Consider the following 22669-nt stretch of genomic DNA (forward strand, 5'->3'; position numbering starts at 1 on the left):
ACCCAAGCGATCATATCACAACCACGAGCAATAAATAGGATATTATGCTGCAGAATTAAGATACGAGAAAAAAAAGGATATGCAATTTTTAAAGAGAGCTTCCTTTTTGCCCATAAGCCACACTAAGACAGCTGTTCATATTTGACAAACCAGATAAAACTGGCTGCAGTCACATTTTGTGTATTAAAACACTGCTAAAATAACAAACTTTCTGGCAAAAAGAAAGCCCAGCAAGGAAGAAGCTGAGCAGTATTTGTGCTTGTGTGTGATCTTTCCTAAAGTGCATAGATACCAATACAGTAAGTATTGGACTCCACTATATTGAGAAAATAAAACAGGATTGCCAGCTATATATCAAATTTCACAATAACTATGGCATTTCTGAAAGCAAAATTTGATATGCACTCAAAACACTTCACTCTTTCTTTTTGTAATGGTAAATTGGTTTACATAATCAATTTCTGTCAGCAATTGAGCAAAATGAGGAAAGTACCTTAACAACCGGGTGTCCTCCAGAAGATGCCTTCACAGCTCCTCGACTCCCTTCTGTCTCATAGTGAGCTCTGTGATGGGTCTTCGGCTGCATTTCAATCTTTAGATCATACTGCATATACTGACTTGGCAAGGGCCAGTCTAAGGAAGGCAACGATGATGTACTGAAAGCCCAAAAAACATGCTTTAAGTACACTTGTGAAATTTTATTACACGTATTTCAATATGCCCATTGTATGGACATTTCAAGTAGTATCTTGCATTGGGTACAGATAAAACATATTTCCATTAAAAAGAATGTGCTTCTCTTCGATACCCTTTCTGCTAACATCTACAACCATATTTGTCCGTTCCAACTCAGTAGATAAAACACTACACATCACAAACTTCCCTACTACCCTCTGGCAATGCCTCTGCATGATCAGCCAAAAAGAGGAAGCATTCTGTGGGATGAAGATGGTCACATAAGTTGATTCCCAATCCCAAGAGGCAGCATGGAAGCTGGAAGATTGTGTTAAATGAGGCTAACTAAATTAAAATGCAAACACAAAGTAATCATGCTTCTATTTCAAAAAAAATTCAATTAAAACAAAGAATGCATTTTCACACAAGCTACAGATAGTCAGTAAAAAAGGATATACATAAATTCTAATTGTGGATATAGTTACATTTTTTAAACCAAAAATACAAGACAGTGGTGCAACGAATATGGAACACCAATGCGCTAATTCAAGTTCAATTCTCATTCTACGGAGATTTGACCGCAACCAGGTGTGCATGGTGGCTCAGCAAGAAAAGATCGGGCCCTTTCCAAAGATAGGTAAAGAAAAATGAGACCATCATTGACTGTTCAGTGGAATTTTTAGTGGAGAAGAGAAACCTCCTTCAGCTTTACATACCTTCCCATTGGTAGCAGAGCCTTCAATCGCCTCAGCCCTACTCTTTGGAACTCCTTCCCTAAACCCCTCAATCTCGCTACTCATCTGCCCTCCTTTAAAACGCATCATATTGACCTAGCCTTCAGTTACCATTCCTAACTTCTCACCCATGGTTTGCTATCTGTTCTTTTCAGTAATTTTCTTAAGTACTTTGAGATATTTTGTATGTTTCATCAATGTATCAATTGATGTGATTGAAGTCCAATAAATCCCCAGGGCCTGATAGTCTGCATCCCAGAGTTCTAGAAATAGTAGATGCATTGGTGGTCATTTACCAACATTCTATAGACTCTGGATCAGTTCCCATGGATTGGAGGGTAGCTAATGTAACCGCACTTTTTAAAAAAGGAGGGAGAGAAAACAGGGCATTATAGACCAGTTAGCCTGACATTGGTAGTGGGAAAAGTGTAGGAATCAATTATTAAAGATGTAATAGCAGTACATTTGGAAAGCAGTGACAGGATCGGTCCAAGTCAGCATGGATTTATGAAAGGGAAATCATGCTCGATAAATCTTCTGGAATTTTTTGAAGATGTAACGAGTAGACTGGACAAGGGAGAACCAGTGGATGTGGTATATTTGGACTTTCAAAAGGCTTTTGACAAGGTCCCATACAAGAGATAAGTGTGCAAAATTAAAGCACATGGTATTGGGGGTAATGTACTGACGTGGATAAAGAACTGGTTGGCAGACAGGAAGCAAAGAGTAGGAATAAACGGTGTTATTTTCAGTAAATGAATGAGTAAAAGCTCTGCATTGATGGCCAGTGTGATACTAAATACAGAAAGCCAAAAGTCTTAATATCTTTTGCACCTCTTTCATGAAACACTACAGAACTGACTTTCTCTTTAGTTTTCAGTGATGAATGTTATACAGGATCAAATAGACAGAAACAAGGATTAGCGATTAACAGACATTAAAGCTAGGACTATGAAAATAGATTTATTTTTGACTTCAGTGCTGAAATATGACTGCAATCTCCATGAGTGAGAAGAAGCTAAGCCCCAAGATGAAGTAATTTCTTTCACATCATTGCATAACCCCTTTACCCAATTTAAATTGTGACTTTTTCACAACTCATCACATTTCTATAGCAAGAGTAACCTCTGCTTTTTAATCAGATCACTGAGGCTGCCGTTACACATTTTCTTGTTGAGAATTATGGGTAAATTATACAATCTCCGAGTCTCGTGTTTGTGAAAAGATATATTTGTTTCATTCCCATTTGTATTTTGAAATCAAGAGAAGAGGATGCAAGCTATGAATAAGAAGGGGAACTTGACTCAGTTACATAATTCACACATTAATTCTTAACCCCTAAAGAAGTCACTGTAATCTATTTAAACTGAAAAAATTGAGGGAGGGGGAGGATGAGGAGGAGAGGAGGAGAGGAGGAGAGGAAGAAGATTGTAGAGAAGGAGAATTTGGAAGAGCCGAGGAGAGAAGAGGAGACTAAAAGGAAGGGGGGGGGGGGAGGAGATGGGGACAGAAGAGAAGACAATACAAGAGAGAAAAGGAAGAGAGTAAAGGGGGAGGGTAGAGTGTGGAAGAGGAGGAGAGCCAAAAGACCTAAAAGGACAAAATGGAAATTGTACTCTATTGCAGTACAGGCTGCTTGGAGTCTGGCAATTATATAGCATTCTAGAGGCATTGCAGAGCTTTCAGAGTCTCAATTTGGCTGAACAATAGCACTCTTGCTTCGGAGTCAGAGGATGCAAGTGCAAACTCCACTCTAGGACCAGAGTATATAATCTAGGCTCACACCAGTGCAGTACTGAGGAAGTGTCACATTGTTGGGAGATGCTTCCCTTTGGGCAAGATATTAAACCGAGGTTTGTCTGTTTGATCACGTCGATGTAAAATGAGAGAAAAAAATTCAGCCTCTTGGTGTATATAAAGTTCAAGGCACATTGTAGGCACATGCAAGTTCACATATACACATGTATTCACATATACACACAAACAAAACAGAATTATAAACAATATATATATATTTTAATATGTTTAACTGATATAAATTCTGATTACGAAAACTCCAATCTCAAGTAATACTTAAATATAAATACGCATCTACAATCTTCAAGTCTCCTGCATTTTTTGGTAGTAGTCTGCTATTCATTTCAATTAAAGGTTTAGGTCTGGACACTTTTGATAAGAATATAATCAACACCCTATTTTCACATAAGAGCTTCTAACCGGAACAGGTGTGAGTCATTAATAACTATGTACTGCTGTCAAGTCAGGCTGGCAGAATGGTATAAAACTTCATTGGTTAAAAAGAAAGAGGACATAGGATGTTTTTGCAATTTTTGGTAATTAAACATATGATGGTTTCATCCCAGGAGGACGTTCTATTCAAATGATAAACTGGTAACAAGTGTTGACTACAGATATCACTGCCTGAATTACTTGAAAAGCTCTTTAGAGGAAGCTCACAAAAAAGCTGGTCTGAACCATTTTTCAAAGCAGACCTACTGAATTTTGGTTTCAACTCATTTTCATGCAATTGTACTATGTTCAGGCATAAAGAAACATTTTAACTAATATAGAAATGAAGTTTGATTACTATATTCAAGAAACTTCATAAACACATTAATCATTTAGCACTATGAAACTTATTAGAAATCTCAAAAAGGTTCAGAATTTGAGTTGATCACAGAAGTGCTTAACTTAATCTCAGATACTGACTTGTTAAAATTAATTGAGGTTATTCTCTGCATAGCTGTTTCAGATCCCTGAATGTTGGATTAACACAAATTCTACATAACAGTGAGAACAAAGTACACGAAATTATATCATGTACACATTTATCCAGATACTACCATCATTTAATGAGCAGAATGAACCAATGAAATTAAAATCACCCATGTGCTGATTACTAACATAACGTAGGACATCCAAAGTTACTCTTTCTAACTGATGTTTGAAATAGTAAAGGGTTAAAGAACTATGGGTAAAGTAAGATACACTACAGATTAGATCTCAGTCATTAACTGGAAAAAGGACTTTACAATACTTACAGTAATTAATGATCAAATACACAGTCCACTTTTACCGAGACTATTACCAGAACTATTTGCATCCTGTCTGCTGTATTACAGCTCTACTACGGAGAGCACGAGTCTAACTTAAATAAAACCCTTCAATTCATGTTAGTTTTAGTAAGAATTCAATATTGCAATTGCCAACCCATTTGTTTCATACAAATAGGTCTATAATTCAGAACAATATTATTTGACCTACCTAAATTACCCCAGTATTAAAATATTACAATTGTTTAACCTAGTGTCTAAGTTACCCCACTTCGTCATTTCTATTTAGACAAAACCTTCTTCAAACAAACTCTACAAACTGACAATGCACACGGCATCTATATTTAAACTCTGCTCATAATAAGATGAACATTGGCATCACACAGCCTCCACTACCATTGCTAAGCTGTCCAGGATATTTTTCATTTTTTGCATTAATACAACATACTGAGTCAGTAAATGCCCCGCGCTGGGTTTGGGGTGCTCACTTCGAATTAAATAATAGTTTAGTGCCAGGGCGGGAAGCGTCGCCACCAGTGTGGAATTGGCCTCAGAGGCAAAAAAAATGTGTGGGGCGGTGACCGTGCGCTCGTGGGCACGACTTCGAAGTTAGCACGGCGTTGATGCATCACAACGTCGTTCCCCTTCTTTTAAAGGGGAGGACTGCTGCGAACTCTGCAGCCTCTTTAGTGGCGCCCGCGGGGCCATCAGGGAGGGTGTCGGATAGGCCAGCGGCCTGGCACCCAAGAGTGGATGCCAATCTGCATGTTGGTGGCCCAGCCACACCAGCGACCGCCATGGACAGTCCGACTGAAAAGTCAGCCGGCAGAAAACAGATGGTGGCCACGGCATTACCACCTCCCATTTAAAGGCGGCGGGGCATCCCAGCCACCACAGCTTCTTGCCCAGAGAAGCTGTCGGGGGCATCGGCCCACGCCCCGCAGGGCAATTTCCCACGAAGGGTGCAAAGTGGACGATAAGGGGTCAGTGTACATGGCAATGACATTATCGCTGTGTGCGCACCGTTCTGGTGTGCTAATCGCGGGGAACAGCGCAAACCACCTTTAGTTTCTGGGGGGGGGAAAGACGCTCTGACCGCCACGCCCGTGCGAAAGCCCTTTAGCGCCCCGGTGGTGCTAACGGACCTTTTGGAGGGGGGCAATTTCAGCCCTATAATGTTTTCTAAATTTCTTAATGGTTTTCACTTATGGTTTGATCACGATGCACTTCATTTGACTTGTACTGTTATTAACTTTGAAGTATAATGTTTGCAGTACAAAATTTATTTTTAATATAGTAACAGCTAACTAATTTTCTTTCAATTCTTAAGATTACATTTTTAAGCTCATTGATAATGATTTTTTACATTATTTATAGCTCCATAATTGCTCCTGTTTACTCTCTAGAGCCTCTACAAAGGAAAATCATTAAAAAAGCTTTTAACACAAGGCCTTTTTGGGTTTTAATAGTCAATATAGGCAAGAACTGTTCCCCACTGCTGCATTAGTAGCAGCAGTTTGGCATTCATGTTGCAATTTCCTTATTATTTTTTAAATAGTGTCAACTCAGCAGGAATTGTGAGAACATCAGATATGGGAGCATCACTGTTTACAGAATAGATTGAATTCAGTTTGGATGATACTGATCTTGATCTGAATTTGATCCCCTCAGCATTTACAATGCACTTCTGTACCTGAAGCAGGCCATGCAGCAGGTGGTGTCAAATTATAATCTGAGATACGCACTGTGATACACCATGAGGCTGCAGATTAGCTGGGTCGACACTAACCCGATTCACGTCACAGTCACTTTCAAAACAAATAAAAAGCAAAACTTCATTCCAAACTAACATTTACATTGGAGGGTGAACTGAAAATACATTTAAATTAGAACTAAACAACAAATTGCATTTATACATCACGTTCATGTACGAGAATGGATTGAGACGTCGGCGAATTAGGAGAGCTGACCGAAAGCAGAGTCAAAAATATGTTTTAAGCAGGTTTTTTAAAGATAGAGTATGAAGTAACAAGGCACAGGTATAAGGATGGGAGGGTTGTTCCAAGGGGCAAGACCTGGGGACTGAAAGCACCACCACCAAATGTCAGAGGGGAGATTACAGAGGCCAGAGTGGACAGAACACAGATTCAGGCAGGATTTTAGAGCTAGAGGAGATTGCAGAGGTAGAGTGGGGTTACACCAGGGAGAGATTTGTAATTAACAACAAGGCTTTGAAATTTGGACCATTGGGAGACAAAGTGCTAATGGAGATGAACAAAAAAAAGTGGGTGAGCAGGACAGCATGCAGTGGCAGAGAAATGGGCAAGTTGGAGTTCACATGAGGAGGAGCTTGGGAAGTCAGCAAGGAGAATTTTCCTATATTATAATTGACTACACTTCAAAAGTATTTCATTGGCTGTAAAGCTCTTTGGGACAGTCTGAAGTCATAAAATGTGCTATATAAATGCAAGTCTATCTTTTTTTTAATGGATGTGGAGATGAGCAGAGATATGAGCAGATAATTTCATTAAAATAACAGGTTATTAAGATTTGCACAAACCAAAAAAATATATTTGCCCCAAATTTAATTGTCTGAACTTCGCGTTTTGAGAATGACATGTCAATTTTGCAACTTGAGATTGATATGCAACAAAGGGATTCCACAATTTTAATCTGATAGTTCAAGCTTTACAACAGATCTATCTTTCAACACAATTAGGCTGAAAGAAGACTACAATAATTTAACCATCTTGCTTTGGAATCATTTGAGGGAACAGGTAAACTGGGGTAATTTATTTATAAAATCTTTTGATTTTTTTTCTAAAATACTTATTACTTATTCCAGTAAACAAGAATTCTTGCTATAAGCTCATTAGCTTTTAGTCCAGTCCTATTAAAAAAACATTTATGTTACAGCTAGCCAGCTGGATCATTGTTTCTCAAAATTATAGCATCAGGAACCCCCTCAATCATTTAACATAAGTGTTTCAACAAGACTAAAAAATATACATTAACTTAACTACATAGCAATTTAGCTACCACGTTCAAGAGGTTCCTTCAGAATCTGCCCCTTCAGCATTTGTTCCCAAATATTGCATTCTGTAAATAAGATTTCTGATCCAGCAATCTAATTATTTAACCTTCACTTAAGTTTATTTTAGTTGCTGGTCTGCTGATTATTTCCCAAAAGGCTAGCCAGCATTCCCTTGAAGCAAGTAGCAAATGCTAAAAAAGCACCAAGGGATTAAGGCTGCATCAAGCCTGGTATTTTTAGCTTCAAGGCTTCTCGAGTCTTGAATTAATGTAATGTATACACTGAAGCCTGTGTTTTGAATCTGACTTTGGGGTCTGTACCAGTCTAATTCAAGAGGAAGTTTGTTTTAGGGGTGTATATATAGAGGTTAAAATTGAAGTCTTCAGAGTCACACCTGCTTCCAACAACCAACACTTCAAATGTAGCTTTTGTTACAATCTTAGGAGAAATCAATTTTGGTTGTTGCACCTTATGCAACAAGTCTAAGCAAGTCAGCTGCAAGCACTGGGACTACATTATTACCAGTCCCAGAACCTATACAGTTACCACTCATAACTGCAAAAGCAGTATTTTATTTGCTGATACAAAAGCAAAATATTGCAGTATTGGAAATCTGTTCTGACGAAGGGGCAGCGACCTGAAATGTTAACTCTGTTTCTCTCTCCACTGACACTATCTGACCTGCTGAGTATTTCCAGCATTTTCTCTTTATTTTCTTTGCTGAACTAGTTTAGAATTTCTAGTTGTCTCTTGGGGAATCTAATTATTTCACTTTGAATATATTACACATTTTGTAGCTGTATCGTCAAGAGGAATACACACTCCAAGTCCAGTGTGTGGTAGTTAGGGAATGGAACAAGACCCTGACCCAATAAACAAGTATAATTTTAGACTTCGAGTGTCTTAATGTGTAAAATAGGGTTGCCAACCCTCCAGGAATGTCCTGGATTCTCCAAGAATTGGAGATTGATCGCCAAGGCACTGCTGCGAGCAACCCTGGAGAAAACTCATAGAAAGCTTTTTTTAATGCCCCTATGTACACATTCACTTCGCAGTTATGAGATGGGGAAAAAGGAGGTTTGACTAACATTGAAAATCATCCAGTTGGGTAATGAAGAGCCTGTTCACTTCTCAATTGGCATGGAAAGGCAGTGCTTCGCGAGGATGGATGCGTTGGTAGACCGATGGTGGAGGCGGGGCAGGGGGACATGGGAGATCAGGAATACATTCAGCCAGCATTAGCAACCCCAGTGTGAGGCCTTAAATAGACTTTGTAACAAAATATGCATGTAGTGGTTTGAGGCAGGAGTTTTCCACATGTTCTGGAAGGGAGAGGGGGGAAAATAGAGGGGAACGTGATCATGAATCACTTGAGACTTTGTTACTCAGGAGTTAGTTCAACTTTAGAAACAAATTCTGTATTATAAAACTAACTATTTTCAATATTTATCACTTGAATGGGGTATAAAAAGAATGGACTTATTTTTCTGATTCAATGCATAAATCTATAACCTGCCATTCAGAATGGACGTGTTTAAAGGAGATCGTTTAAACGGTAATATTAAATTTGATACCCAAATCTAGCAAGAATAGGTAACAAGATGAAGAAAGAGAGGAGGTGGAAGGGAAGGCGAGTGAGAAAAGGAGGTGGAAACGGGGGAAAAGAGAAAAAGAATTTGAGCGAAGGGGGAGGGGGGGGAAGAAATGAGAGGAGTGGAGGGAGAGTGAAGAGGATGAGAGGTAAGGAAAAGAAAGGAAAAGAACTTGTTTATTTGATGTCTTTCACAACTATAGGACGTCCCAAAATGCTTTACTGCCAAATGAACTACTTTTGAAGTATAGTCACTGTTGTAATGGAAGGAATCTAGGAAACGCAGCAGTCAAAATGTACAGCTAGGTCCCACAAACATGAGATACATGACCAGATAATCTGTTCTTTTTAAACTGAAGTTGGATGAGAGATAAATATTGGCTGGGACATTGGGAGAACTTGTTTGCTCTTTTTCGAATAGTGCTATGGGATCTTTTACATCAACCTGAGCAGATTAACATCTGATCCAAAAGGCAGCAACTCTGACAATGCAGCACTCCTCAGTACTACAGTGAAGTTTAAACCTGGATTATATGCTCAATCGCTGGACTGGCATTCACGAAGCTCTTAGTGGGGGCATTTGCAGAAATTTCTATCCATGTGGCCACCAATTTGTTTCAATGGGGAGATGGGTGGAAGAGAGTGGATTGTGAGAGCAATTACCCCCTCCCACCATCCTTCAATAGGCCCAGAGTTTGCACCGAAGTGGGTCACAGCGTCGAATGTCAGGTGGAGGAGGGGGTCACTTGTTCCGAGAGCACAACCAAAATTCTAATTCAACATGGAAGACAAGTCACCTGCAATTCTCTGTGTTGAAGCAACAGTAGAGCAACATTAGCAATCTGATGCAGTACAGGTTTGCCAGACAACTGTTGTCAGCACCAGTGAGGGGTTAGAGGATTCTGGTATTCAGAAGTGGGATAGGAGGAGTTGAGCACAATTGTTACTTTACTGCTGCACTTGCAATTAACTACTCTGTTGGAAGATGATCTGCTACTTTCATGCCAAAAAGGTTCTCAGAGGACATTCTGACTGCACAAAATGGAAAACCGCTAATTTCCATTCTCCTTCATTTGTATTCCTACTTGCATTTCCCCCACGTTGTCCTGGTTTCATTTTAAATACTACAACATATGCCTGCCTTTCAAATATTGTTGCATGGAAGAGATCCCATTTCTGCAGGGACACGTTATCGCGTCCACATTGTCATCAGTGTAGTCATGCCCAGACAATTCATTCAAGGTTCAAGAGAAATGAAGCCATACAAACTCTTAATTATTTATCCCAGTCGGATGCTTAGTGAAAAACTTCAGTTCTTCTGAAGAACAGCACCATTCACGTTTGCCAATTACAGTGTTACCAGCCTTTGCAGTTTTATTTTGGGGGGTTGGGGGGTGGGGGGGAAGGAAGAGGGGGTCATTTAACAATTCTATTGGGCTGATTTTACAAATGAGCCATACTGGTGAGGAGCCTGTGTATATTGAGAAATTGGCTGATTGCCCCTGATTTTTAATTAATTAAGATGGCACAAAATGTAGTAATCAGTGAGGAGGGCAGTAATAGACTTCAGGATAGACAGTAGACTGGTGAAATGGGCAGACACATGACAGATGAAATGAAATGCAGAGAAGTGTGAAGTGATGTATTTGGAAGAATGAGGAGAGGCAATATAAACTAAATGATACAATTTTAAAGTGGCTGCAAGAACAGAGAGCTGGGGGTTTATGTACACAAATCTTTGAAGGTGGCAGGACAAGTTGATATGGCTGTTAAAAAATGCATACGAGATCCTTGACTTTATAAATAGAGGCAAAAGCAAAGAAGTTATGCTAAACCTTTATAAATCACTGGTTAGGCCACAGCTGGAATACTGTGTCCATTTCTGCGCACCACAATTGAGGAAGGATGGCAAGGCTTTGGAGAGGGTGCAACAGAGATTTGCTAGAATGGTACCAGGGATGAGGGACTTCAGTTATGTGGAGAGATTGGAGAAGTTGGGATTGTTCTTTGGAGCAGAAACGGTTAAGGGGAGATTTAATAGAAGTGTTCAAAATTATATGGGGTTTTGATAGAGCAAGTAGGAAGAAACTGTTTCCAGTAGCAGGAGGGTGAGTAACCAGAGGACACAGATTCAAAGTAATTGGCAACAGAACCAGAGGGGAGATGAAGAGATTTTTGTTTAAACTCTGAGTTATGATAATCTGGAATGCACTGCCTGAAAGGGTGGTGGAAGCAGATTCAATAGTAACTTTTCAAAGAAAATTGGATACTTGAAAAGGAAAAGTTTGCAGGGCTACAGGGAAAGAGCCCTTCTGTGTTGTAGGATTCTATGATTCCAAGATAAATGGACAGAAGATCATGGGCAATCTACTTACAAGATTGGAAGTAGACAAGGCTGATTATCCACATCTGTCGCCTTCAATTTTTCATCCATTGAAATGACTGGTGTGTGTACCAGGCATGCAAGGATCTGCCCCATGAGTGAAGATGATAACGGCTCATTTCCTTTCAGTCTTCTATTTTAAGTGTATCTTATTTCTATTCAACAAGGTACAGGGGGAATGCACTTTATAATTTTAGGAGACCAATGTCAGAAGTAAGCACATCCAGGTCACTTCAGAAGACTACCCATTGCACCAGCAAGTATTCCGTTTCCCTCAATATCTATCCTTCGTACCTTGCTGAGACAATTACCAGTCCAAGAGTGCTCAAACTCTTTTCAAAGAGACCCTTATAGGCAGCAGAAGCACCTTCTTCCAGTTACCTAGTCTGGATTTGTACCTATGTTTAAAACTGCTGAAACGCATTTAAATTTTTATCTCGATATTGTAAATTCCTTTTTTTTTTAAATCCCTGTTATGGCATGTTATTTCTTCATTACTTAATGTCAACAGTTATTACTCAGTACAAGTGAAATACATTCCAAAGATCATGCAACAACAATTTGCATTTATATAGCATCTTTATCATAGTAAAATGTCCCAAAGTGGTTCACAGGAGCATTATCAGACAAAATTTGAATATTTTTTGCATTTTCCCTTTCTATTTTAAAACAAGTGCCGGACTTACCGAAATATAGGTGTATGGCCACCAGGTTTTGGTTTGTTCCAAGTAAAATGTGAGGGAACAGAAAGAAACTGTTCACTTGACAAATCTTTCTTTAAAGGATGTGGAGAGCCAGAAAGATCATCTCCTGGAGATTCAACTGAAGGTGACAAACTTCCCTGATCTTCTGAAGTCAAATCTATTTTTCCTGACACTGTAGCAGCCTGGTCCTGAGAGGTCTTCCTTGATTTTAAAGGGATATCAGTCTCTGGAGGACAACACTGAAAAGGTATGAGCCCAGGACTTAGATTTGAGGCACCTTGCAGAGCAGCATTACCAAGCCATGTATCCTCTGTGACACTTCCTCTTGGGGAATGCCCTGGAGATGGTGTTGGTGAATGGTGGGGTGAAAGTGAACCTGCGTAACAGATCTCTGCACTTGAATGTCGTCGCTTTCCCCAAGGTGAAGTGGGCCTAGATGATGGCCTTGAAGTTGGGCGAGGGCTGAGCCAGTTTTCATCAGTAACACTAGCTCTAGGTGAATGGCAGGGTGACTGTCTAGGCGATAGCGAATGTGCAAATGCATAATTTGGCTGCCATGTCTCATCTGCTGGGCAACATCTAGGTGACCCACTAGGAGAACTAAGTGTAAACCGAGCAGCAGCTTCATTCAACTCAGAGTCTACATCATCGTATATATGTGAGAAAGATTCACATGATGAAGCATCCGAAAACCAGCTCCTGGAAGAAATGCTGCTAGCAGGACTTGGGCTTAGTGATGCATCTCTGTAATAAGCAGGATCAAGAGGAAGATATAGATGGTCCCTGGATGGTCTTTCCATATAGTCAATATCGGTGCCATTTGCATGCACTTCTTCATTAGGCCCTATTCCTTGGTGACAACTGGGAGAAATAGAGGTGATTTGAATGCTAGGGCATTCAAATGCTTTTGGTGCACCTACAGGATTATATTTAGATTCCTGGTTATTGGACGTCTGCAGCCGATGTGGTGATGAAAATATTGTAGAATGTGCCTGCATTTCATGGTGATGAATGCCAATTGGTTGGATTATACTTGACTGAAGGTTGCCTTCATTAAAGATGTAAAATGATGCAGAATCATCTGGCTCTGTATCTGAAAGAAAAACAAAACAAATAAGCTATGTCTTTCATTTACAATGTGTTTCTTGTGGCTTTCATTACAGAACACAAGATCCGTTGACTACACTAATATAAAGATGAAGTGCACTACTTCGCCTTTTTTGTTTCTTTGACATAAAAGTGTATATTAAACATACCAAGGCTTGTTTCAAAAAGAGGCACATTTAACTAGTACAAACATGTATGTTTGAATCTATTACTACACAAGATATACGGCACAGAAACAGGCCATTCGGCCCAGTCCATGCCAGTCTTATGCACCACACGAGCCTCCTCCCATCTTTACTCATCTAAATCTATCTACATAACCCTCCATTCCCTTCTCCCTCTCATGCGTATCTAATCTCCCCTTAAATGCATCTATAGTATTCGCTTCAACGACTCCCTGTGGTAGAGAGTTCCACATTCTCACCACTCTTTGGGTAAAGAATTTTCTTCTAAATTCCCTATTGGATTTCCTGGTGACTATCTTATATTTATGGCCTCTAGTTATGCTGGTCCCCACAAGTGAAATATTCTCTGTATCCATCCACTCTATCAAAACCTTTCAGAATTTTAAAGACCTCTATTAGGTCACCCCTTAGGCTTTTTTTTTCCAAGAGAAAAGAGATCCAGCCTATTCATCCTTTTCTGATATGTATACCCTCATATTTCTGGTTTCACCCTTATAAATCTTCTTTGCACCCTCTCCAGTGCCTCCATATCCTTTTTATAATATGGCGACCAGAACTGTACGCCGTATTCCCAAATGTGGTCTAACCAAGGTTCGATACAGGTTTAGCATAATTTCTCTACTTTTCAATTCTATACCTCTACAAACAAACCCTACTGCTTGATTTGCTTTTTTTAAAAAATGGCCTTGCTAACCTGTGTCATAACTTTTAGCGATTTGTGTATTTGTACTCCGAAATCCTCCCTGGCTATAGGTGTGGTGCCAGAGGATTGGAGAACTACTAATATTGGACCATTGTTTAAAAAGAGAGGAAGGGATAAACTAAGTACAGGCCTGTTAGTTTAACCTCGGTAATTTGGTGGGCAAATTACTGGAATCAATTCTGAGGGACAGTATAAACCTTCATTTCAAAAGACACAGATTAATCAAGGACAGTCAGCATGGATTTGTTAAGGGAAGATCATGTCTGACTAACTTGATTGAATTTTGTGAGGCGATAACAAGGAGGGCAGTGTGTTTGATGTAGTCTACATGGATTTTATCAAGGCTTTTAACGAGATCCCACATAGCAGACTGATCAAAAAAGTAAAAAGTAAAATGAATGGGTGTGATTCAGAATTACACTTCAAGAGAAGGAAAAATTCTCAGCTATCATAATTGTTCTGTGCCCTGACCCATAATTTAATGTTATGTCAGTATCAATTTGGCTCAGTTAGTTACACTTTCATGAGTCAGATTGTAGGTTCAAGGCTGCTCCAGGACTTAAACTCATAAGTTAGGCTAGCACTTCTGTGCAGTACCGAAAGAGTGCAACATAGTCAGAGGTGCTGTCCTTCAGGTGAGACATTAAACAGAGACTCCATTTAGCTGCTCTGGTGATACAGGGAGACATTTTAAAGATCCCATGGCACTATTTCAAGAGGAGCAGGGAGTTTTTGGTAGATGGATAACACTCACTACAGTTTGTCACAATATGGCTCCCATATTCACCGATATAACAGCGACTGTACTTCAAAGTAACTCATTGTACTTGAAGTGCTATGGGACATTTGAGAGATGTGATAAGGTCCTAAAAATTCTCTATAAAAATACAAAGATCAGAAGCTCCCCTAAACAAAGTTACAACACCTTTATATGTAGTATCGCACTGCTAGGTGACCACAACAGCATTCAATCAAGATGATAAATATACAATTAAAACACAAGGGAATTAATACAGGTAGAGCATCCGAAATCCGGAAACCTTGGGACCATTGCCGTTCCAGATATTTTGGAATGTCTTTCCGACGTCCCGAATCCAGAAACGCCCAGGCCGAGGTTCGGGTACCGACGTCCCGAATCCACAACCCTTCAGCAAAACCTGAGAGAGAGAGAGAGAGAGAGAGAGAGAGAGAGAGAGAGAGAGAGAGAGAGAGAGAGAGAGAACTTTTCTGTGAAAGAGCAGAATATATACAGGTATTGTATTCTTTTCTCTATTGTAATCTTATTCAATTTGATTTATTTTTGTTCAGAAAAATTGTGGTACAGCCTACACTAAAATATTTTTATCAGATGTTAATAGCATGCATGTGGGAGCGGGTCAGATGCAGCCAGGTCGGCTCAGGGTCATGGGGCTTTGCGATCCGATCGCAGCTTCCTATTTGCGCGGTTTGATTTGGGGGCAGGGGCTGGCCGGCTTGGGGAGCCGATTCCAGATGACTGCGCTGTGCGTGTCTGGTTTTCAGACAGCTGTTTTGTGCAGGTGTTGTGCCATTTGGGAAAATGCAGAGCACGCTTTGCGGAGTTTTGCCGGGGTCTTGTGTCGGCGGTTTTAGGCGGACCGCCGGCATGCAAGGCTGGGGGTGCTGCGGTCGCCGTGCTTTGGCCGAGGGAAGACACCCGGGGGGGACCTGCGTTGCAGCCCCAGGAGCAGCAGTGCCTGTGGGTGTGAAGACCTGCAAGAAGAGGTGGTTGGAGTTTTTATTTTTTGGGGGTTTTTTCGGCGATTTAGTGGGTAGAGATTTTGAATGTTTTGAGTTTTTGTTTTTTGTTTTTGGGGGTGTTTTCCCCCCTCCCTGGGCCCGAACTTGCGGCAGTAATTGGTTTGGAAGGTTGTGCGGACTTGAGCATTTTCCAGATTGCCCCTCCACGGATCGGCGCTGTGTCTGGATTTCGGAACATTCCGAATTTCAGAACTCCGGATTTCAGACACTCTACCTGTACCACAAAAAATTTATACTATAATAGCAGTAACATTGCGATGTACCATTATTCAACCTGAGCTTTACTAACCCGAAGTTCAAATGAGAAAAAGAAACGCATCTGAAAAGTTGAACAAGGAGTACAAAGACTGTACAACGGCAGTTTAAGTTTGTATTTACCCAAATGTGTTTCCGCAAGTCTGCCAAGAATATAGATTAAAACTTTAATGGGATTCATAAAAACCTTAAATTTATGGAAAATTAAAGTTGAGCATCTGTTGCAAATGTTAACCCTGTGCACGATCCAAAGCCAGATGTTTAGGTACTGCACATGTGCAGATAACTTTCATAGCGGTTATCATTCATCTAAGCAAGTATTCTTTGCAATTTTCACTCAACCACTTGACTTACATAATTTACTGTAAACTGCTAGCAAGCTGAATTCCAGTTTTGTAACAATGAATGGAACTTTCAAACTCGGCAGAGGTATAAAACAGACAATAGTGGATCGGCCAGCAGTTATACACCCTGTCCAAGTTTCCGAAAACCAGACAGGCTGTATAACAGGTGGCTGATCCGTTATTGCCTGTTTTACACCCCCAAAGTTGAACCTGTCCCAAAATGTAAAGGCACAGCAGAATATAGCCAGTAACTAGTTCTAGCAGGTGCTGTAAATATTGGATTGGGGCAATAATTTATAACTTTGAAAGCCCTTTAGGTAGTACTGTCCATTAAAATGTCAAATACCAGCTCAACTGACTCACTCACTATGTTAGCAGACTGCATTATACCAACAGCTTTCAAGCAATAGTCAATCTAACCACATAGAGCTAACAGAGTGGAATCATTGTTATGTTCAGATGCATTTAAAAATGCACAGTTCTCTCTGCAGTTTCTAAATTGGTGTCAATCCAGAGTTTTCATTTGTCAACCTAGTTATAAAGTCTACTCAATACTATATTCAATAACTCTTAAAATTAAAAAAATCTGAAGATCATCACTGTCTTTGCCCAACTACAGTGACACAGGCTAGCTCACTACAATAATCTCTTTATATTTAATAAAATAAAATAATGTACTTATTGACTGACCAATTTGTTCCAGAATTTATAAGCTAATATTAAACCACTAAAGGAAATAGTTTACAATTTGTATATACTTCTCAGAGCATTTAGGCAGATACAAACAACCATATTTGTAACTCAATCCAAATTCACAGGAGTTCCACAACTTATCAGGACTCAACAATGCTGAGGGGCAATACACAGACTTTTTTGACATTAATACGTAGTTTTACACAAGAGGTGAATTCGTGGAAGGTCCCTATTAGCATTTGTTTTGTATGATTTTTTTGGCAAGGTAGAGGAATATTTTGTTATGGTAAAGGATATCAGTGCTGTGGAGTGAAACAACTTTTCCACTTTTGTCACAAACTGTCAGGCACTTTAGGGCCAGGTTGTAAAACATCAAGCTGCACAGTAAATCTCTCTCTACTGAAATTCTAATTATTTGCCTTCGTGCCAACCCCAGAAGAATGAATGCCCCATACTGTACCTATAAGAATTTTTCAATTTCCATGCTGGCAATCCTTGTAACCTGAATGATATTGTTGATTTAATGACATATCCACAAAGGAATTGGGTTCAAACTATCCAAATACAGTAACAGTTGCAGGCAATAACAGAGGAAACTTTTATCCACTAAATCCAAACAGCATCCAAAACCTTATCTTCCTGATCGTGCTAACTGAAGTTACCTATTAGAACAATAGTATATCGAAAATCAAATTACAAATGTATCCGACAGGCAAAAGTGAATTGTGAGCAGTTGGTGAAAGATAAATCACTTTCTAAAGTGGCCGCCTTTTTCTTCACAAGTAGTTCTATCCAAAGGACTTGCAACTGGTTTCTATATTTTAGCAATTGATGTTTGAAATACAAGTCAATTCCACCATCATATGTGCCACAGTTCTACTACTAAAACAGATCACATCCAAGAATGAAGACAGCCTTATTCACTATCTGGTCCATTGAGAATGATCGACAGATAACTTGTACAGCTGCATTCACATAAACAGCCACACTAACAAGAGACAACTGGTTGATCCAAAGGCATGAGCGTTTCATATAAATGTATAAATGTATATTAAACAATGACTGCTGATGACATCATTGTAGGAATTGAATAGAGTAGTTATTGAGCCCAAAAGTATGAAGGGATGTATTAGCATCTATCGAAACAGTCCATTAAGTCATGCTGATTCAACTGAGTTAATTCAGCTCCCACGTACAAACATAGTTTAATTGAAGCAGCATGGCCTAATGACTATAGTTAATTTAGCTCCCTCACATTGTCAGATTTAATCATTTCTCTAAAATGATTTTCTTCCAGTGATGTCACTGGAGAGATACCTAAATTGCCATGTTAAATAAAACAAATTTTGGAAAAAAATGTTTTTTTTTAAAAAGTATACAAACTTATTCTGGTCAGCTTAATAGAAACATAGAAATTTACAGCGCAGAAGGAGGCCATTTCGGCGCATCATGTCCACACCGGCCAACAAAGAGCCGCACGGCCCTTGGTCAGCAACCCTAAAGGTTACATATAAACCTATGAACAATGACAGAAAGGCAAAGAGCACCCAACCAGTCCGCCTCACACAACTGTGCCACCCCTTATACTGAAACATTTTACACTCCACCCCAACAGGAGCCATGTGATCCCCTGGGAGAGGCAAAAAACAGAAAAACCCAGGCCAATTTAGGGAGAAAAAATCTGGGAAAGTTCCTCTCCGATCCATCCAGGCAATTGAAACTAGCCCAGGAGATCACCCTGGCCGTATTCAATTCCCTGCAGTACTTACCATTATATCTGTGCTGTCTAACAAAAGGTCATCCAGTCTAATCACAATTGCCAGCTCTAGGTCCGTAACCCTGTAGGTTACTGCACTTTAAGTGCCCATCCAACCATCTCTTAAAAGTGGTGAGGGTTTCTGCATCCAGCACCCTTCCAGGCAGCGAGTTCCAGATCTCCACAACCCTCTGCGTAAAGAACCCCCCCACCCCCTCAGATCCCCTCTAAACCTTCCACCAACCACCTTAAAACTATGCCCCCTCGTAAGACACCTCCACCAATGGAGTTAGGCCTTTACTATCCACTATGTCCAGGCCCCTCAATATTTTGTACACCTCAATGAGGTCTCCTCTCAACTTCCTCTGTTCCAATGAGAACAAACCCAGCCTGTCCAATCTGTCCTCATAACTGAGATTCTCCATTCCAGGCAGCATCCTAGTAAATCTCCTTTTCACCCTCTCTAGTGCAATCACGTCCTTCCTATAATCCGGCAACCAGAACTGCATGCAGTACTCCAGCTGTGCCCTAACCAAAGTATTATACAATTTAAGCATAACCTCCCTGCTCTTATATTCTATGCCTCGGCCAATAAAGGCAAGCATTCCGTATGCCTTCTTAGCCACCTTATCCATCTGGCCTGCTACTTTCAGGGATCTGTGGGCAAGCACTCCAAGGTCCCTTTGTTCATCTACACTATTAAGTGGCCTATCGCTTAATGTGTATACCTTTTCCTTATTAGCCCTCCCAAAGTGCATCACCTCACACTTCTCTGAATTAAATTCCATTTGCCACTGCTCTGCCCACCTGACCAGTAGATTGATATCCTCCTGCAGCCCATGACTTTCCTCTTGTTTGTTTACAAATCATTTAGAAGCATTTGAATGTGACAGAGAAATGCATGTGCATTAGAAATACCAATTTGTATTATATAACTAGCAAATGTCCCATTGTGCTGCTGATGGTAAATCAGTTCATCGAGCAGTGGTGCAAAACAGGCGGTATTTGATCGGTCACCCGTTATGCGCAGCACCTGATGTTCAGTTTCATTACAGTCAACCATGCTCTTGATGTAGAACGGGGTGGGTTTGTGGCATCTCAATGTGGAGAATGTTGACTTGACTAGTCATCACTCTGATGAAGTTAAAGTACCACTTGCAGCTGCTGGACAAGAAGCTGCACTAAGATGTGCTCTCCGATAAATTCATGCCAGAATTCCAAACTTTGATGAGATTGCAAAAAAATATGCACAAGAAAAACATTTACCTGTATTATGTGTGAGGTGTTTACTACTAAAATTTGTGCACATAGCTAAAACAGTGATACCGTAGCCAACGCTGTGCCTAGTCAGGTGATTTCTACTGGTCAACACTGCTCTAATATTGTATATTTCAGGAGAGCGATTCTGTACAGTTCATATTACTGCCTTTATTTACACTTTTTTTTTAAAAAGTGTGACAGCAATTTGCATTCAACAGTGTGTAAAGTTTGATTTGTGACATATTTGATATGTGACAGATAGGAAGTGTGCACGCAAGTTTTTATAATATATAGATCTGATATCTAGCACGAGTCCATTGCATTCAAAAATGTCAAAGCATAAGAACAGTGGTCATTTCATATTGGTTTCTTTAGATCTGGAAATTTACATCTGAAGCTTCAAATCTCCCTCATCATGACAAATAATCTCTTATTGACCTCAGCATAAGTTATGCAAGTCTAGAACTAGGTTAGATGTCAGATGGCTTCTCTTTTCACAGAGGGTATCGACTTTTGGAACAGCGAGTGCGGATTTCCAACAAGTGTTCAAAAGGGAGCTGGACAAGTTCCTGGAATATCAATGTATACAAAAGGTAGGTGGGATATGGGGCGAGGTGCCTCCTTGCCACTGTGCTCTTCTGGAACTTGTTATAATTGCATTTGGGGTTCAGAGAGAAATTTCTCAGAAATCTTTTTAACCCTGTATTGGCATACTACTTTATCTGTTCTTATTGTGTCTCCAAAGAGATTACATGGTTGCTAGTGGGTGAGGAACATTGGGGTCATGATTCTTATTTGCAACATTACAGCATGGTATAGGCTCAATTGTTCAGCTGATATTTTCCTGCCGATTAGTTTCATATGTTCTTACAAACAGCAATTAGACTGGTGACCTTAGAGAGACCGGACATCTTAAACAAAGCTTCATATCAGCAGCAAATAATACAAAATGAATTGCATAATATAATGCTCCTACTTTCTAAAATAATCTATCATCTATCAGGGAGGGGGCTGTAAGTTTACATTTTCAAACTTATGCTTCCCAACTAAGATGCTTTGCTTATGAGACCAACACTTCAGGGCTTACCCTAATTGTTCACAACCAGCCACAGAACCCAAAGCATATTCTTAGTGCTTAATCCTGAAGATGATTTTGAACGGATAGGAATGGTCAAAAACTGCAGTGACCATTAACTTTAATTATATATACTTTATGTCTTCCAGAAGCATTTGACAAGGTGCCACATAAAAGGTGACTGCACAAGATAAAAGTTCACGGGGTTGGGGGTAATATATTAGCATGGATAGAGGATTGGCTAATTAACAGAAAACAGAGAATCGGGATAAATGGTTCATTCTTTGGTTGGCAACCAGTAACTAGTGGGGTGCCGCAGGGATCAGTGCTGGGACCCCAACTATTTACAATCTATATTAGCGACTTGGAAGAGGGAACTGAGTGTAACGTAGCCAAGTTTGCTGACAATACAAAGATGGGAGGAAAAGCAATGTGTGAGGAGGACACAAAAAATCTGCAAAAGAACAGACAGGCTAAGTGAGTGGGCAAAAATTTGGCAGATGGAGTATAATGTTGGAAAGTGTGAGGTCATGCACTTTGGCAGAAAAAAATCAAAGTGCAAGTTATTATTTAAATGGAGAAAGGTTGCAAAGTGCCACAATACATCGGGACCTGGGGGTACTTGTGCATGAAATGCAAAAGGATAGTATGCAGGTATAGCAAATGATAAGGAAGGCCAATGGTATATTGGCCTTTATTGCAAAGGGGATGGAGTATAAAAGCAGGGAAGTCTTGCTACAGCTATATAAGGTATTGGTGAGGCCACATCTGGAATACTGCATGCAGTATTGGTTTCCATATTTTCGAAAAGAAATACTTGCTTTGGAGGCAGTTCAGAGAAGGTTCACTAGGTTGATTCTGGGGATGAGGGGGTTGACTTATGAGAAAAGGTTGAGTAGGTTGGGCCTCTACTCATTGGAATTCAGAAGAATGAGGGGTGATCTTATCAAAATGTATAAGATTATGAGGGGGCTTGACAAGGTGAATGCAGAGAGGATGTTTCCACTGATGGGGAAGACTAGATCTAGAGGGCATTATCTTAGAATTTAAGCCCATTTAAAACAGAGATGAGATGAGGAGAAATTTCTTCTCTCAGGGTTGTAAATCTGTGGAATTTGCTGCCTCAGAGCTGTGGCAGCTGGGACATTCAATAAATTTAAGACAGAAATAGACAGTTTCTTAAACGATAAGGGGATAAGGGGTTATGGGGAGCAGGCGGGGAAATGGAGCTGAGTCCATGATCAGATCAGCCATGATCTTATTGAATGGAGGAGCAGGTTCGAGGGGCCGTATGGCCTACTTTTGTTCCTATTTCTTATGTTCTTGTGTATACTGGTA

At 40.0% G+C, this 22669-nt stretch overlaps 1 protein-coding gene across 2 annotated transcripts in view; it reads right to left on the bottom strand.

Annotated features, from left to right (window-relative positions):
* Positions 1–22669, bottom strand: part of nfatc3a (nuclear factor of activated T cells 3a) — a 177745-nt gene that overhangs the window by 150287 nt on the left and 4789 nt on the right. For both annotated transcript variants that reach the window (XM_070897983.1, XM_070897982.1), the window contains exons 2-3: positions 12157–13267; positions 494–656 (exon numbers count right to left, since the gene is read on the bottom strand). In XM_070897983.1, the coding sequence (XP_070754084.1) occupies positions 494–656; positions 12157–13267 (1274 nt within the window). The remainder of the gene's footprint in view (positions 1–493; positions 657–12156; positions 13268–22669) is intronic.

This window comes from Pristiophorus japonicus, chromosome 13 (genome assembly GCF_044704955.1).
Source record: "Pristiophorus japonicus isolate sPriJap1 chromosome 13, sPriJap1.hap1, whole genome shotgun sequence".
Taxonomy (NCBI): Eukaryota; Metazoa; Chordata; class Chondrichthyes; family Pristiophoridae; genus Pristiophorus; species Pristiophorus japonicus.